The sequence below is a fragment of the Leuciscus leuciscus genome (assembly GCF_965113295.1).
Source record: "Leuciscus leuciscus genome assembly, chromosome: 9".
Taxonomy (NCBI): domain Eukaryota; kingdom Metazoa; phylum Chordata; class Actinopteri; order Cypriniformes; family Leuciscidae; genus Leuciscus; species Leuciscus leuciscus.
In genome coordinates, this window is record NC_138733.1 from 9,914,139 (window position 1) to 9,933,099 (window position 18,961).

At 38.2% G+C, this 18,961-nt stretch overlaps 1 protein-coding gene across 1 annotated transcript; it reads left to right on the forward strand.

Annotated features, from left to right (window-relative positions):
• The first annotated feature begins 10,758 nt into the window (after window positions 1-10,758).
• Window positions 10,759-18,137, forward strand: ctsc (cathepsin C). Its single transcript, XM_082180088.1, has 7 exons — window positions 10,759-11,108; window positions 11,956-12,101; window positions 12,998-13,161; window positions 13,307-13,462; window positions 14,277-14,392; window positions 15,485-15,616; window positions 16,335-18,137. Exons 1-7 carry the CDS (start codon window positions 10,955-10,957, stop codon window positions 16,832-16,834), a joined length of 1,368 nt encoding a protein of 455 aa, XP_082036214.1. The 5' UTR covers window positions 10,759-10,954; the 3' UTR covers window positions 16,835-18,137.
• The last annotated feature ends 824 nt before the right edge of the window (window positions 18,138-18,961 follow it).

An 18,961-nucleotide genomic window follows, 5' to 3' on the forward strand; every position in this document is an offset into this window, starting at 1 on the left:
ACAGAGTGTGTAAACAAGCAGCCTATAATGGTAAAAATACACCCACTCCTTTTTTTATAATCCCCATAAATCATAAACAGAGCACCAACTCTTTTACATTTAAAGGGACACACACAAAACGGCTTATTTTTTCTCGCAACCAAACGGGCAAATTTGACAAGCTATAAATGATCTTCACAGACACATTCTGGGGACTCCAGAGAATTATATTACATCTTGTGAAAAGGGGAATAATAGGTTCCCTTAAAGACTTTCATTCTCTCGCTATTGCTATAGTTAACATCTCGCAATTCTGATGGTATTTCTACCAATTGGTCGCAAAAAAAGTGCAATTCTGAGCAAAAAAAGTCCGAAGACTGTAAAATATAAACTCGCAATTGCGTGAAATGAAATCAGAATTCGTGATTAAAATTGCAATTATCTTTTTTTTCTTCTTTTTTTCTGTGGTGGAAACAAGCGTCCATAATCTGCATATCCAGGCCTACGTCAGTGAATTCATTTTTGTTATATATTTAATTAAGTACTGACCAGCTAACTATATGTTGTAGCAATACTTTAACATAATAATAATGAGTATATGATGCTAAATCCATGACAGTCACTTCCAGTGTAAACAGTCTCCTAAACCGGGCACGACACGATAAAGCGATCTCTTCCGGTAAGTGTTTTTCTGCGGTGTTGCCACATCCCAGATAGCACATGTACGTCTGCAAGATGTCTGTTAAAGATCACTTCATCTGGAAAGCATCTGCTGTTTATTAACATCTGATAGACATCTTTAAGATGTCAGTTTAACATACATTCTAAATCATTACATCTTAAAGACATTTTCTAAACGTCTATTCGACATCTGACAGGAAATGTCAGCAAACACTAAAAAATATGTCTTCCAGATGTAAACACGCACATCAAATAGACGTCTCCGTGATGTACGTGTGCTATCTGGGATCTCACTGGTCCGAAAATGCTGCTGCGCATAACTGTATATGAGGAATCAAATATCTTCTATGACTGTGCAGCAGATCAGTGTGAGCAAACACATTGTTTGTCGTTTGAAACTGATTAGGATAGTGTTTGTTAGATGAGCGATCTGCTGACGTAACAACGGACGCTGTGCGCGCGATGCTATTTTCTAAGTATCGCCCAGTAAACAATTACCGTCTTTCAACGTTGAAATATGGTTGAAAATAAGTTGAGAATACCCGCCTTGGACTGGTTTACGACGTGATTTCAACTAAGTAGTTTCGTCCGGCCTGTTTGACTACGTGTTTTCAACTGATCATCTAAGACAGGATAAGTCTGTTATACATGCTAAAATAACAGAGAAAAAAAAAACTACCAAACCATGTTCATTATTATCTCTAATAAATGTAAAGAGTTTTACATACTCCATCAAAACATTGAAGATCGACCTGTTTTCAACGTTGAAAAGTCGTAATTAGACGTTGAAGATTTACGTCTTTTCAACGTCTAATAGACGACATTTTGCTAGCAGGGCGATTTTTTTTAAATGATCGACAGAATAAGGTTTTAAAATCACGTTAAACTCGGTTGGCTGAACCGTCATCTTACTATACTGTGAGAGAATACTGTGGTCAGCGTGATTCATTCTTTCTCTTTGTTTTTGTCTACCGTAATAATAACATAAATCAGGGGTCGTATTAAATCATAAACCTGTGTGTAATATTCCAGATGATATATAACACGTGTGTCATTTTGGTAATAAGCTTCAGTGTTTTTGCGCCAGGTACACAGAAGCAGCCGGAGAGATTATTCAGATTTATTGCGGTACATTAGGAAGCAGCTGCGGTTTGTCAGGAAAGGCTTAAATTTCATTCGGCGAGATCAAAAACATGAAGCTTGAAAGACCCTGTGAAATATTGATAAATCTACCCCTGGAAGGCGATTTCTTCATTTTCTCAGTTTCTGTTAGCGGTTTTCTCTTCATTAAGTGAGTTTATGAGCATGACAGATACATTTGTAGGAGCTCTGGGTTGAATGTCAATGTTGCTGCCTATATTAGACTCACATTGATGTTTACATTTTGCTACTTCATGATGCTTGCTGGAGTACATGAGATCGTTTATTAGTGCTTCTGTGTGAAACACAATCGTTTAGCGTTCGCACAGGTTCATGACTGAAACCAACTCTGTGACTCCATCTCAAGTGCTAACATCTTTTTTGTGTATAATTCTTTACTCTCAAGTGAGTGGTTATATTTTGGTTATATCTATATCTATATATTGGGACTTGTGTTTGCTGATTCTCTGATGTAGAGATTCTGTGGATTGTTGATCATCATTGACGTGGTACTGAAGATTACTTTTGTTGACATTTGTTGATATTCCAGTTTCTTGCAGCTTTGTGGGGAAAATAAAAATGTGAGAAAATGCTTACAGTTGTACAAATTTTTGGTTTCTCCCTTGTTCTTGACATGGAAACCATTGTGGTGTGGTATTAAATCTTTCCAGTCATTATTAAAAATATGGAATAAGTCCACCCGTCTCTGAGAATTAATGACTCTTGACTTTTCCTACTTGGAAAAGCAGAACTTAAAGGGATAGTTCACCCAAATTTTTATCCCATAATATCCCATAATTTACTCACCCTCAAGCCATTCTAGGTGTAAATGACTTTCTTCTTTCAGACGAATACAATCAGAGTTATATTAATAAATATCCTGGCTCTTCCAAGCTTTATAATGGGAGTGAATGGTAACTGGGATTTTGAAGCCCAGAAAAAGTGCACCCATCCATCATAAAAGTAATCCATACAGCTCCAGGGGGTTAATAAAGACTTTCTGAAAATAATTACTGGCTTCCGTAACAGCCGTACACGAGTCGAGTACAGGCGGAAGAGTGACCTCTGACCCGACGCATGACATATTGATGAATGCGGAAGCACAGAGGATAGAGCGAAACATAACCGGCACGAAGTCTAAAACGAGAGTTAAAGAGAAATGTGGGAGGAGCTTGAGTTTGTTGGCCAGCCCTGACGGTTCACGATTCTCCAGACTTGTGTACGGACGTTACCAGAAGCCAGTGATTATAGTTTATAAAGTTATAAATATGGATATTTTTCTAACAAAAACGCATCGCTTCGCTTCAGAAGGTCTTTATTACAACACCCTGGGGTCGTATAGATTACTTTTATGATGGATGGATGCGCTTTTTTTGGGCTTCAAAATTGGTAGCTGCTTTTATCAGTGCATTTTAACAGTGCATTCAAGGCATGCATATCATCATGCTTTCACTGGGATTCGAACCCATGACCCTGACATCGCATGCTCTACTGTTTGAGCTACAGGAAAGCTGGTTAATTGTCTCTTTTAAACAAATAAAAACATCTATAAGTCAGAAGCCATAAGTCAAACCTGTTTAACAAACATCTAAAGAATGTGTAAAACAGTAAATGATCTTCTAATCGCGGACCGCTATGTTTCTTTTCACATCTTCCGTCTTATGGACGACTGTCTGAGATATTGCACTTTATCTGAATCATAAATTGACTGTGATCTGTTATGATTGGTTGACTGGTTAAATACGACGCCATTGAATAAAGACTGTAATTGTATTTCTCCATATCAGAGCTCATAATATCCACCAGACTCCACAATGAGCCTCATTCATCACACAGGAGCAGAATGAGCTTGTGTGCGAATCGTTCAAGCAACCATTCTTACGTAAATCGGCGCATTGAATTGAATTTTACAATTTACGTAAGAATAGTTTTGGTTCAGGAGAAAAATATTCAAACTCTGAAGCAGCAACAGACTGATAAACATATGAATGAAAGTGCGTCAGTATAATTTCCCATCACTCAAACAAATGTCTTGCTCTCACCCCCACACATACACATGCCATGGCTTGTGTAGAAGTGGGCGGTAGTTTCCATTATCCAGTTTTCATTCTCTTTTAAAGACTTGGCATCATAAATACCCCTGGCTCCTCTCCTCTCATGTAGAGCAGTGCAATGCCATATAAAAAAAATGTCCCACTCTGTGCCCTTATGACTTGACAAATCCAAAGCATTCATGAAATATATAAATAAACAAAAATGCAGAGAGAAAGAAAGCAGGGGACGATATATGAAAAAAATCTCTCTCTGTGGAGAGGACTGAAAGTGTATTGATGTGAAGGACGTCGCCTGCAGCCAATCGAAAAGATTGAACAGTCAATGGATTTGAGCTTTATAAACACAGATATTACTCACATGTTATTGCCCAGGGGTCTCATTTCTAAAACTGTTCGTAGGCAGTGTACGTGCACCCGAAAGCCAAAAGTGGCGTATGCCAAAAAACGTATAAAACCGATTGTACGCCAGAACCTGCACAAAATTCCCTTTATAAATCCCAGTCAGCGGAAGATTGTGCGCACATGCGTCTCCACCCCGAAATAACTATATATGGAGCTTACAACGCCTCGTTTTACTATGCATATCCTCATCTGCATATCATTTGCATATGCATATTCATCCACGTGATACCATGTTTAATGGTACAAGACATTAGGAAAATATGAGATACGGATGTGCCGTCACGTTATCTCAATTCCAGCAGTATTTGCTTAGTATCAGTCTATTTTAGTTCCTCGAAATAGCAACGCGCCAACACAATGCGCCTGAACACACATCGGTTTCAGACCAGCCGCCCATGGGCGAAAAAGATGGGTGCAAATGCATTTGCTATTTAAACAACGTGGCGCAGGATGTGAAAATGATAACAGCGTCAGGCTGAAACTAGCAAGAAACACTCGCGTCACGCCTGGCGCTGCATTGTGCCGGATGTACGAAAGGGCCCTTAAAGTGTATTTCCTTCATCTGTCGTCAGTCCCTCAGCTCACCATCGGTGTCGCCAAACTGCTCCGTCTCCAAAATATTTGTACGCATTGGTCAGAGTTTGCGTGCAGGTGCACAAATTTCCCCATCAAGTTAGTTTTTATAAAGCACAACTTATGCGTGGGAAGTGGCGTACGCCTCTTTCAGGGCCTGTTTTGTTCGACGCAACGGTTATAAATGAGGCCCCTGACCTTTAAATGGAAGAGTCTGGCCTTGGGGACGAATACTCTGAGTTTAATTTCTGTTCCACTAGTTTCAACGATACTGAAGAACAAAAACATTTTCAGCTGCTAATTTATTAGTTATTTTGAGGATTTGTCATGCAGTAGAGGTCTTTTGCTCTAAAGCACTGCATGTGCTGCAAAAACAGCTTCCCTGGAGCTTTTGTTTCTCACTCAGGATCGTATCTCAGCAACTCTTGCCCTGCGTGAGACCTTTATTTTACCAGCCCAGATCATTAACCAACAGACCAGCCGTGCACTCCATCATTTCAGATGTGTGTTTCACTTCCCAGCTCATTTATCAGCACCACACACACACACACACGGCAAACTCATGTGAGCGAGCATGTGACTGAACATATGTTCATTATATAGTACTAGCATACTGCTTACTGCACAGTATATACTATATATGTAGTATGTAAAAATAAACCAGTGTGGAGGTCACATGACCTGACTGAGCAAGTTATAAATACAGTTCTTTGCATTTTAAAACTGCATTTAGTGTAAAAAAAGTATTTACTTTTGGCAGTCCAGTCAATCTGATCGCGATTAATCGCATCCAAAATAAAAGTTTGTGTTTTCATAATATATGTGTGTGTACTGTGTGTAAATACAAAATACAAAATAATTATACACACATGCATGTATATATTTAAGAAAAATTTGTTATTTATATATAAAATATGTATAAATATATATACAGTATATACATGCAAATATTTCTTAAATATATACATGCAGGCATGTGTGTGACAGCAGATGGCAAGCTTATGTAATTACGTGTGGGCGAGAGCAACGAACAGCAACACGTTTGAATTCAAGACCCCGAGATCGCATGTCACTCAAACACACACGCACCAGGAAAATGTGTGGTGATCACACTAATCACATATAAGACCACTTCAGAAACACACACACACACACACACAGCTGTTAATCTGAAGTGCCCCCACACTTGAAGCTCCTCCAGACGAGTGTGTAATGCTGTTGCATTTGTCTTAAATGCTGCTTGCTTCCTGTTTCATCTGTGTAATTTAACTTGTACTATATGTGCTCATCTGTAACAGCAGAACATAATAATGAATAATAATAATGGCTTTGTTCAAATGCATGCTACCACACTATTTCTGCAGTATGAAGTATGTATTCTGTGCCTACATACACTCACTGTCAGAAAAACTGCACATTATCTTATACATTATCTACCCCTATAAGGTGCACTAACAATACCAAGGTCACGTGATTGATGCATATATTTGCAAAATGTATACCTTGAATATAGTTGCCTTGCCCTTGTGAAAAAGATTTAGTATACTTTGAAAAAGAGTACTTATTATGGAAATAATAGAGTAAACTGTATTGTGAACTAAATGTATTGTTTTCAGACATGTAATTGCATCTTATATAAAGGAATAAAATGATTGACTACAGGGGAACTTTAAATGCAAATGTATTGTGGTTTAAACTTAAATTAAAGTCCCCCTGTAGTCAATCATTTTATCACTTAAAACTCATATTTTATCACAAAATGACATTTAAAAGTTTTTTCCTTGTAAAAAAATTATGCACACCTTAAAATAGCTTGAATGTAACTCTACACCCTTGCCTCATTTAGTTCTATGAATATGCAAATGAGCCCCGCCTCCACTCACTCAATCCAGCTCAGAGATCCACTCGCTGTCGATCACACGTTGATCTGATTGGTTACAAGGTAGTTTGTGACGTCAGAAACACCAGCGATTTCAAACCGTGTTTTTGAGTCCTTGATTCACTGCAGTTTTAAGGAGAAAATACTCAGTAATGGTATTGACATATAAATTTACACATGGTTTGTCTTAACGCATATTAAAAACACCACATAGACATATAAATTACAGTAAAGACCTCACCACATGGGGACTTTAAATGCAACTTTTATTTAAAGAGTGTGCTCGTACACTTTGTCCCTTATGGGTCTGCTTGCTCGCTTTAACCTCGCACACTAGCAGATCCGTTTCCTCGCTAAAGAAGCGTTCAGTTTTTCCACTTGCAAATTCCATCATGTAAATAGCGAATCCACCATAGCATGAGCGCAACTGGCTTTTAAAGGGAATGGGAGATGAGACTCTGATTGGTTTATTGCATGTTACGCCCAAGACACACCCATTGCTCATTAAGAGAATAGGGACAACCCTTTTAGACCATGCACCGCACACGCCGACCATTTTTCCCAGCAAAAGTGGATTCGGACTTGTGGACTTGTGCCCTGTGCATTAGACCACGTGCTTAGATCGTTAAAATAGGGCCCATACTCATGATAGTGTACTCACTTTAAGTACACTTCAGTGGCCTTTTATTTCATTAATATTATATTATCTGCAAGTACAGTTTTTTAAAATATACTTTTATGATTTGAAGTGCACATTCAATACAAATAAGCACACCAACTACTTTTTCACATTGAATGTACCACATTTACCAATATGTGCAGTATACAATACAATAGAGCATTCTGCGCTGGGAATGCCATCCCAATGCATCCCACAATGCAATCATGCCCAGTGTGACGACTGAACCAAAGGTGACATCTCTTTCACCTCATTATTTGATCCGGCCGCCAAAAGTTAATGTTTGATGTACTATTTGATAAATAGTATGCAGTGCAGTGCTAGTACTGTGATCTCTTCTATTCATTTCCCATTTTATATTTCACAGCGACAGGAAACTGTTCTGAAATCATCTTCTCATTAGTGAGAAGACAGCTTTCCCGTAGCTCAGTGGTAAGAGCATTGCGTTAACAACGCAAGGTTGTGGGTTCGATCCCAGGGGATTGCACATACCTATATATAAATGTATAGGATAACGCAATGTAAGTTGCTTTGGATAAAAGCGTCTGCCAAATGCATAAATGTAAATGTAGTGTCACTGATACGGCAACAACTGAAAACAATGTTCTGGCACACGAAACCCTAGTGCCACACCAGGACTCCAAATAAAACAGCTGTTTTAAAGTGGACACACTCAAACTCTCACTTCCTTCTGTTTCTCACTGTCTTCCCCACACACACACACACACTGGCAGTGCTGTACATCTAAATAGCCCGAGTGACTAATTCCTGTGCATTTGAGCACTCTGCGCTGTCTATTCTGGGCTGTTAGGATGGAGTGTGTGAATCATAGTCGTTGTGGTAATTGCTCCTCTTTGTCTTCCCCCACCCTGCTCTGTTCTGATTGGTTAATGAGGCTCGTTAAAAGCCCCAGCTTGTTCATTCAGTAGAAGAGACAGCTGAGCTCAGAGGGGGACGTCAGATGGCCTTTTCTGTCTTAAACAGCTCTAAATTTAATCAGCCAATAGCATTTAGGAAAAAATAACACTTCATACATTAAGTTTGTTTACTGCATCATTACGTGTTTAAAGCACTAATGGCCCGAGGAAGTTTTCCTTCATACAGCAGCGGGGCACATTATTGTTCCCAAAGGTCAAAATGTGTGCAATGCTGCTAAAAATCGTATAATAAATGAATGTGTGTGTGCTTTATGCACCCGACGGAAGGAGCCTGTGTTTTTTTTTCTCATCCTAATGAAATTCTCTTGGATGTTTTTCAACCCTCAGGTGCTGAAAACTTGCATCTGATTGTTCCTGTAACTGTTCAAAGCACATGAATATTTAATGGGGCAAGCATTGACACGTTTATGATTGGTTGTCACTGTCTTCAGTAGAAACTGCAACATTACTTATCAAATTGAGGAAATGAGAGTCTAAGGAAGTGATTTGCGCAATAAAATCAAACCATCTACTGAAGAAAAGCTGTTGCAACTCACACAATGTCTAACAAACTTTTATCTCAATTCCAACTTTGCCATCAGAAGTTTACGCTGCTTATGATGCTAAAGTGTTTGTTTTTCCAGAACTCCATTTATTGACGTGGTTTTAAACTGACCTTTACATGACGATAATGGAGAATGCGGATTTAAAATAATATATGTTAACCCAGGGTTAAGTGCTTGAAATGACATCAGCATTGGAACTGAATGGTCTTTTATTTTATTTTTTACATTTTCATTTCAATAAACTTTGTATTAAGCACAACATTTAGTGTTGGTTTTGCATAAAATGGTTTTGAAGTTGTATTATGCACACATCTAAAAACTTTAGGCAGGTGCACGATCAGATAAAGCACTTCACTAAAGAATAAACAATTTTATTTATAAAATCATTATTTATTATTTAATAAATTATTATTCGTTTTTAAAAACCCTGAATGTTTTTAAATGTTTTTTGGTAAGCCGGAGTGGCAGCGCGCTGATTTTTGTTTGCATAAAATGGTAACATGATCAGTGGCCTATAGAGGCTGTTTATACAGCAACATTTTCATCTAAAAACTGAAAACCTTTTATGCATTTTATCCGGTCATTTACACGACAATGGCTTTTTGTGGGCCTGAAAACTTTTAAAAAAGGGTTTCAAAGTGCAAGTTTTTGAAATAAATACCGTTATTGTCTGCGTATAACGCACATTTATGAAAACGGTGGCGTCGTGCACATGCATATTAAAGGTTGTATCAGCGATTTCAGCCTCCTTTAGTGGATTAAAGGGATAGTTCACCCAAAAATGAAAATTCTGTCATCATTTACTCACCCTCAAGTTGTTTCAAACCTGTATGAATTTCTTTTTTCTGCTGAACACAAAAGAAGATATTTTGAAAAATGTCGGTTGATGCGGACTCCGCAGCAGACTTCGTCCCGACAGTCAAAGCGGCATTACGTCATGAAAGTGCGGACTCAGAGGAAGACCGCGAGTGCTTAGGGTTCCATTTGGGACAGGGCATAAGATGTGACGGTTCAGGACGAATACACGTACCATTACACCCCTAATATTAAGTGTTCTGTCTATAGGCTGTGTCCTTACAAAATGACATTGCCACCTACTGGCCTGGCAGCATTATACAGTGTTTTTAGTCGTCGTTTTTTTTTTGCGGATTGTTTTGACAACGTTGTCGCCTGTACAAAGGAACAAAGGAAAAATACTTCAGTTTTAAGTACATCGTTGTCGTGTAAACGTACCCTTAAAAAATGAAATGCATAAGCAAAGAGCTGAAACTTTCATTCACAGGGCCCAAAACAGTTAGTGACCCATCAAACTTTGGAAATAAGTGAGAAGTGAAACGAGTGAAATCCTCACTGACATGTCCTTTGGTTGTTTTGCTGATAAATCGGTTATAAAGTCAGAAGTGTGTGACTCAGGTTTCAAAGGTCATGCATTTTCACTTCACTAAAGATCAGCCTTTGAGTCTTTACATGTTTTTAATTCGAAGATACTTTGGAGACATTTGGTGAAAACATTTCAATTCAACACGAAACAACATTTGCAATAAACTTTACTTCAGTAGTGTGATTACTTCAGACTGAAATAGGGTTGTTGTTTTTGTGAGTAAATTGTTGTAATTATGTCAGTGACACTGTAGGCTAAATGTGCATGACCAAATAAATGTGTTTGTCTCTTCATGTGATGAATACGTTAACATGCGTGTGCATGTGTTTGTGTGTGAGTGTATACTTATGTGATTGAGTTAATGTGTGTATGTCGTGATGAGTTAATTATTATGTGTGTGATAATGATTTAATCAAATGCGTCTGTTTGTATGATGATGATGAATGGGTTTTTGTGGAAGTGATATAATTACTTTTGTGCGCGCGCTTACTGGCATGTCACATGACTCGAGTCATATGATCCTTGCTGTATAAGTTCAGGAGCACGCGGCTGGTAAACAACAGACAGTTTCAGTCCTGCAGATGCGCGGAAGGACGAGAAGGACACACACCTGTTTCCTTGCGTCCGAGCATCATTAAAAACCCCGCGCGCTGTATCGTTAAGTCATTTACTCCGTTATATCAGCTGTCGGGCCGTCGTCAGGATGCGCGCGCTCTCCGTCATTGTTCTGCTTGTGTTTCTCGGCGGGTCCGCGGCCGATACTCCTGCTAACTGCACCTATGAGGACCTGCTGGGCACCTGGATCTTCAGTGTGTCTGATGTGGGTCAGGATCGGACCATCGACTGCTCCAGTACAGGTCAGATCAGACAACCATTGTCCACCTTTTCTCATTAACAAGGAAGTTTAACGTTACTTCCTAATGTTTACTTTCGGTTTCATGTTGAGGGTTTCCCCTCCTGTGTGTATCCTTTTCATATAATTGCCCTATTGTTTTGTATACACTACTATACAACAACACAACTCTGCTACTGTTTTGATACCATGGTACAGTGATTAGATCATCAATAATTTGATATGTAGCCTGCCATGCTACTACTACATTTTTACCATGATTATATACTAGACCTTATTCAAAGCAGCGCCATCTTTGATTTTTAACGGGAATGAAAGCGAGGCTGTGAGTAAAGTTAACTTAACGTTTGACGTTCGGTTTCATTCATTGATTTGCAGCCCAAATCAACTCAGATATACATAAACATAAACATATACCCTTTTCATAGCAGAAGGCCTAATTTCAAGAAATAAAATGTATATTAGCCCTATAAAACAATTTAAATGTATGATATTGTGATATCAAACTAATAGTTAAATGTTAAGAAATATATCCCTTTTATTGCACAGGGCTGTTTTTGGAATTAGCATTTTATGTTTTATAATAATTTTAGAACTTTTAAATGTATGAAATACTAACTCCATGAAACTACAACACTGTTTGACCTAAAGATATCAAACTTACTCAGAATAGTATTCCCTCTATTGCACAAGGCTTGTTTAGATGATTAATCTGGTATTATATTACTGAACCCATTTAAATCCATTAAACTACCACACTGTCAGACCTAAAGGTATCAAACCAACTTTTTCTATTATCTACATATGTTCTCTACATTCAATGCTCTAAAATAAACTTGGCTGTTGAACAGGGAAGCCGGTGAAAACGGTGACTGTGGACCTGCAGAAGTTGTCTGTATCTGTGGATGATCTCGGACACACTGGGTTCTTCACGCTCATCTACAACCAGGGGTTTGAAGTGGTGATCAATGACTACAAATGGTTCGGGTTTTTCAAGGTAAGCGTGATGAGACACTTTTAGTCTCAGATCACACCACATGACTGATCAGATGACTGGGGTTTCACAACACAAGGGAAATTCTGACATCAGCTCTTTTGTGTTTCATTGGTCTTGACTGCTGTGTTTAGCTCAAATGTGGTATGACCTGAGGCAAACCAACACTGAGTGGGGGCCCAGGCAAAATTAATCATCATTGAAGCCATATGTATATGTATGTATATGATTATTTTGTTAATATCTTCATTACCGAGAGATATTATACAAAATTCAAAAAGCAGTCAAAACCCAGAACATAAGTTGTTTAATTTAATACATTATGTGCTTATTTTAATTAACAAAATGTCAATCTTCATCTTTATAACAGAAGATACAATACAACAATCTTCAAGATACAATAAATCTTCAAATGTGTAACAGATTGTCACCTTAAAAACGGTCATTTGTGGTGGAACAAGCAATGCTATATATATATATATATATATATATATATATATATATATATATATATATATATATATATATATATATATATATATATATATACACATACACATTAGTTAGCATCTTAATTTAATCTATTTTATTAGTTCAGTAATTGTTAACTCAACTAATTTAATGTAAAGAGCTGGATACTAATTACTAATTAAATCATGTTAACTATAGTAAATGTATTGATTAGAGTTGCCATAGGCTAAAGATTTTTCTAGTCGACTAGTAGTCATTAATTTAAGCAATTAGTCGACTAATCGTACGTTTATATTAATTTCTGCTTAAATACTGATTGCGTGGTTATTGCTCACAATAACAAGAAAAGTTTGTGCTTTTGTAAAATAAAACAATCAATTGGACCCTAAATGAAAGTGTTACCTTATTTTATTTTTCTCTGTGTCTAGTATACCCAGCAGGGTTCAGAGGTGACCAGTTACTGCGATCAGACGCTGCCCGGCTGGGTTCATGATGTTTTGGGGAATAATTGGGCCTGTTTCACTGGGAAGAAGGTGCAGCCCATCCCACCCCGAATCGACCGCAGTCACATGCTTGGATTCGATCACCAGCTGTGAGTGTTTGATTGTGTCAGCTGTGTTTGTCATTGTCTCTTATCTCGCTGTCTACCTTGATAAGATCTCTTGTGACTTCATCTCCCCTGCGCTGCATGCATGAATGATTGATGTTTATTGGTAAACATCTTGTATGATCTCTAGGCTCATGAAGTTGCCATACACAAACAACATGGAGTTTGTGGATCAGATAAACTCCGTCCAGAAGTCCTGGAAAGCGACGTCGTACAGTCTCCATGAGACCTTCACTATACAGGAGATGCTGAGAAGATCAGGAGGACGTGCCTCCAAGATCCCACGGTACACACACTTTCATTGGCCCAGTCAGGCTTCTGTGTGTAAATGAATAATGGATGCCTTTAAAACTGATTTTGAGCTCAAAACATCAAAATATCCCAATTTATGATTTCTCGATTTTTATCTATTCTCATTTTGATCAACCGATGTTGTTAATGTTTAACCGCTGTTCTTAAATCTCAAAAATAATCTTTTAGTCCATGCTGATTTCAGTTAATGCATGAACAAAACTTTGTACAAAATATATCTGCAAATGAATCGATTGGTTACAGAAATATAAGCTTGTTTCCGCCACGGAATAAAACAATTAAAAAGGTAATAGCGACTATCTCGCAAATCTGACTTTCTTGTGAGATATAAACTCGTAATAAAGTCCAATTTTGAGGAAATAAAGACTGACTTTTTTTCTAAGAATTGCGAGTTTTATATCACGTAATCCTGAGAAAAGAAGTCAAAATTGTGAGATGCAAACTCTCAATTTTTTTTTTTTTCTTATGTATTCTGTGGTGGAAACATTAGCATTTCTATTCTATAGTAGAAAAAATAGAATGGAGAATAGACCTGGCCAATATATTGTGTATTTAGTCTGTCAAGTCTAGAGTTGTTGATTAAGTACTATAAATTAATGAATTCTATGACATATTTTGAAATGAAATGGAATGGTGCTATAAAAATATTTTATGCTCTGTGATGGAAGGATATATATATATATATATATATAATTTTTTTTTTTTTTTTTTTTTTGGAATTTGTCAAATTGATTGTATGGAATAAAAATATTGATACAAATATTTATAAAAATCTCCCTCTCTCTCAGACGTGTCAGGCCTGTGACTGTTGCTGCAGACAGTAAGGTGGCAGCTGGTCTTCCAGAACATTGGGACTGGAGAAACGTGAACGGACTCACTTATGTCAGCCCTGTCCGCAACCAAGGTGTGTGTGTGAGAGAGGAAATACTGCAACCAAAACGGTTGCTTCAGTCAGTGTTTGCTCAGAGCTGAACACGTCATTTATAGAAAAGTCTTCAATGCAGTGCTTTACCGCCTACAGTTGAGTCAGTCCTGGGATAAACATCAATATGTTACTATTGATTGTGTTCAATCTGAAATCCTGGGAGTGTTATTGACAGTGATGTAGCTGTTCTTACTGGAACAGCCTGACAAATGATGCTAGAAACACTACCAGGAAATTACAAGCTCTTTCTCTATTGTGTTTGGCTGTTTCTCATGTGTTTCCCCAGCAAACTTTATAATGTTTAATATTTTATTTATTTTAAAATTTAAGTGGATAAAAATGATTGAATTTAAGTTTCTGGAGAAGCCACCATTTCTTTTTGCCCTCATAAAAAGTGCAGGAATGTTTTTTTTAATAACTATGATCTCTCATTTCAGTATTATTACTATTATAATGTCTATTATAGTGCGTGATACTTTTGAATTAGCTTGTATTTTATATTTTCTTAAATTATTATTCAAGTCTGTCTTTAAAAAAAATTTTTTTTTACTTTTGGATACTAGGGTGTAACATTTTACCAGCTTTTAAATGTGAAATATTTTGTACTGAAGTTTTGCGGTCCTTTGAGCAAGTTGGTTGGGTCTTGTCACTAATTTGTGTATTTAAAGCCTTGACTTTTTCGTAAGAAATCTGACCACTTTTGACCCTGGAAAGCTTCTCCTCACAGTCTGTTTTGGATGTGTATGTTTCCACTTGCTCTTGGGTTTACAGTCTCCTCTTCCCTAGTCTGTCTTGTACAGTCGAAGAGAAACAGACGCATATTTCTCATGTCTTCTCTCTGAAATGAGTGCGAGTGGATGATCGGCTCTTCAGGCGCTGGTTGCCGTGTCTGGAGTGGCTCTTCCCTTTCAGAGTCCGATAGTGTCTGCCTTTTAAGAGCTCCTTCAGAAGCTCGGGATACGTTAGAGAAGGAAGGAGAGAGGATTAAAGGAGGTTTCTGTAGGTTGGGGAAATAAGGTTGTGAATTGGCCTTTTTCACCTGTTAATGATTTCTTCTCTTTCTTTCTCAAGCTCAATGCGGCAGCTGTTACTCTTTTGCCACTATGGGAATGCTTGAAGCCCGAGTCCGGATCCAGACGAACAACACCCAGCAGCCAGTGTTCAGTCCTCAGCAAGTGGTGTCCTGCTCCCAGTATTCTCAGGGTAAAAGCATGCGTTGATGCCCCGAGGCAAATGTTTAATATGACCCGTATCTGTGCCGAACTTCAGAGGGCCAGTCTGTGTATTTGCAGTTATAAAACTGTGAATGTTTGCTTTTCCAATACCCTCAGGATTATGGTTACACAATCCGATTGAGATCAGAATGGATTCATTGCGTAAATGTTTGACTTGGTGCCCTCCTCCCCCCCCCCTCCCCCTGTAGGTTTTGTAAGAAAAGGAAAAAAATCATTAACTCTTTATTTTACAGTGCCCTTGTTACATGTACTTACTATAGTGACAACAGTAATTTATGCATTACATGCAACTAAACCTTATCCTAAACTATTACTTGCATGTAGTAGTAAGTACATGTTTATTGATATTGCTCCGTACCTAAATGCATAATTACACCTTAAAATAAAGCAACCAATTTTTTTTTTTTTAGGTATATAGACATGAATGCTATTTTATTTTTATTTAACTACATTAAAAATGGGAGAGGAATGAACAAACTATGCTTGAAAGGATGTTTATGTACGTTTTTAGATTTTTTTTTTTTGTATTATTTTTATGTGCATGCTATTGTTTTTAATAATAATGGATAACATCATTTATTATTAATAGCAACAATTCTATTTAAATTTTTTTTTATAATTGTGCAGTTAAATGGATGTTCTGCAGTTCATGTTTTGGATTTCTAAGTGTTTTGTCTTCTGTACAGGTTGTGATGGAGGTTTTCCATACCTGATTGGTAAATACATCCAGGACTTCGGCATTGTGGAGGAGAACTGTTTCCCGTACACCGGAGATGATTCTCCCTGCAAAGTCCCTGAGAAGTGCACACGGTGGTATGCCTCGGAGTATCACTACGTGGGTGGTTTTTACGGGGGATGCAGCGAGGAGGCCATGATGCTGGAGCTGGTCAAGAACGGCCCCATGGGAGTGGCACTGGAGGTGTACCCAGATTTCATGAACTATAAAGAGGGCATCTACCATCACACCTTCCTCCGCGACTCCAACAATCCCTTTGAGCTGACCAATCATGCCGTGTTGCTGGTGGGGTACGGGAAGTGCCCTAAGACCGGGGAGAAATACTGGATCGTGAAGAACAGCTGGGGATCCAACTGGGGCGAGAACGGGTTTTTCAAAATCCGTCGTGGAACGGATGAGTGTGCCATTGAGAGCATTGCTGTAGCGGCTACGCCAATCTCCAAACTTTAAGTGCGTGTAGATGAATGGGTCAGTTGAAACGAGCACAGTATGAGCATTTTTATAATCGCAATTCTGCAGCCTAAAAAAGGGAAAACCGTGCTTTTTTTTCTTCATTTTAACTTTGTTGCCTAGTTGAAAACTTGTAATTTGTTTCTTGAACCCGTTTCTTTTTCTCCATGACCTCAAGGTTAGGTGATGAAAGAAGCCATGTAGAATAGTAACTTCACTGTCTTGTAATTCATCTTTCTCTCTTTCAGGTTCGTTTTAATAGCAAACGGTGTGAAATTACAAGACCCGATCAGTCTCACTTCTCAAACATTAAACCTGCTTCAAAGCGGGTTTTTTTTAAAGGTTGTTTTTTTTTTTAGCTTCGAGGTTCTCCTCTTTGGTCTGGTTCCATGTGACATTTGACGTCATCTCTGTCTCCAGAGCGTTGACTCTTCCTGTCGCTGACCTCTAGGGAATTTGCTCATCTTCTGTGCCTTTTTTACTTCTATGCCTTCTGTTGCCAGCAGCCCTTTTACAGAACAATAGTGGAGCCACTCGGTTTCCGTCCCTTCAACTTGAAGCATCTAGTCAAGATAGTCTTCTTGCTCAGATCCACATGAGAATGAATCTTAGAGCTTGAAAATCCCCCAGATGCCATCTTCCTCTTTTCCTCTGAATACCAGGAAAAGCTCTCGCTCTGATTCAGTCTGTCATGTTGTTGTCTTGGGTCACCTGCACTTCCAGTTGTTGCTGTCAGCCAAAAGCAACCCTGTCTAGAGTCTAGTTATGGCTTTAAATTGATGTAATCATTTTAATCTTGAGGCAAGACCTACATGCATTTTGCTGTGTCTTGTTGCAACTGACCTCCTGAGAGAAAGAAACCTCGTGTCCTTTGTTTTTGTTTTGTTAGCGTGGATTTCCAAAAGGATTTCCAAAAGGACAGTGTGGCAGAAATTGGCAATTTAATCCTCAACTGCTTAAAGTGTGTTTTTAGAAAAAGAAAAAAGGGATTTTAGATTTTGGTTGATCTATGTGAGCTCTGAATGTCACATTTGCACTTCATAAATTTTTGCACCACTGTTTTAATTGGACAAGAGGTCATTTTGTATTCTGAGAATATCAAGTTGGCAATTGTCCTCAGGAAAATCCATACTTCTGGTTTAATGAACAATCACTCGAGTAGCAATAGACTAAAGGGATGTGCATTATATTTGAGTCCTGTCAGGGTATTTGCCAAAAGACAAGCTGCTCAGGACTATTTTAATATTTTGCCTTTGTATCTGTGTCTGTTTCATGATCTTTAATAAAGTTGCTTTTAATGATACGTTTGACTTCAGGTGTACTTGTCTTTGTTGCCTCAATGCTTAATGCATGAAATCAGACTTGTATAAATTACACCCATTAATGATATGAAATCCAATTCAAATGGACTCAGAATTTAAGTGGGTTTTGGTAATTTAGGATGTAATGCAACTGACATTTGTATCAAAGTCTGACGTATAAATTGACAGTCTATGGACACTTGTTGGCGTGTTATTCAATTTTGATATCCAAATGTCATTGAAGACGAAAAATAAGCTCTTAGATCTCAATCTTATGCGACGGACATCGGTTATGCTCCTCTTTAGTAGCTCCTTTGACGGCTCTATCTAGCAAAACGATGCAACCTGCTTTATGCCTGGTACATTTTGTACGATTTTGGGTTGTTCCAGATGAAAGATGACCAATCGAGGCGAAACTGCTACGTCGTACAGTGAGAGTAGTTCAAAGATGGCCGTTGTCGTGGTCTTGCAACCAAAGATGGCCTGCGTTCATTTTCTGACAGTCTAAATTTAGCATGATCATCTCAGTGTGTTTGCTGCTACGACCTACGTGTACTACTCACTAGCCAATAAAAATGCAACTACTTTCCTCAAGCTCCATTTGCAAAATTGCCATGCCAAGGTCGCCTCTTTTCCCAAGCCATGACCGTTTGGCTTCATCCTCTCTTTTTTTTTTTCAGCGTGCAAAACCAAAATTGCCCAAATGTGATTCATCTGACTCTGTTTTCACCACTAGCTCACGCTGATGACGTTTTATTCTTCTACAGTAACTTGCATCATAGCCTATGATGCAGTAGGTGTCATCATCATACAGTCTACATGTCGT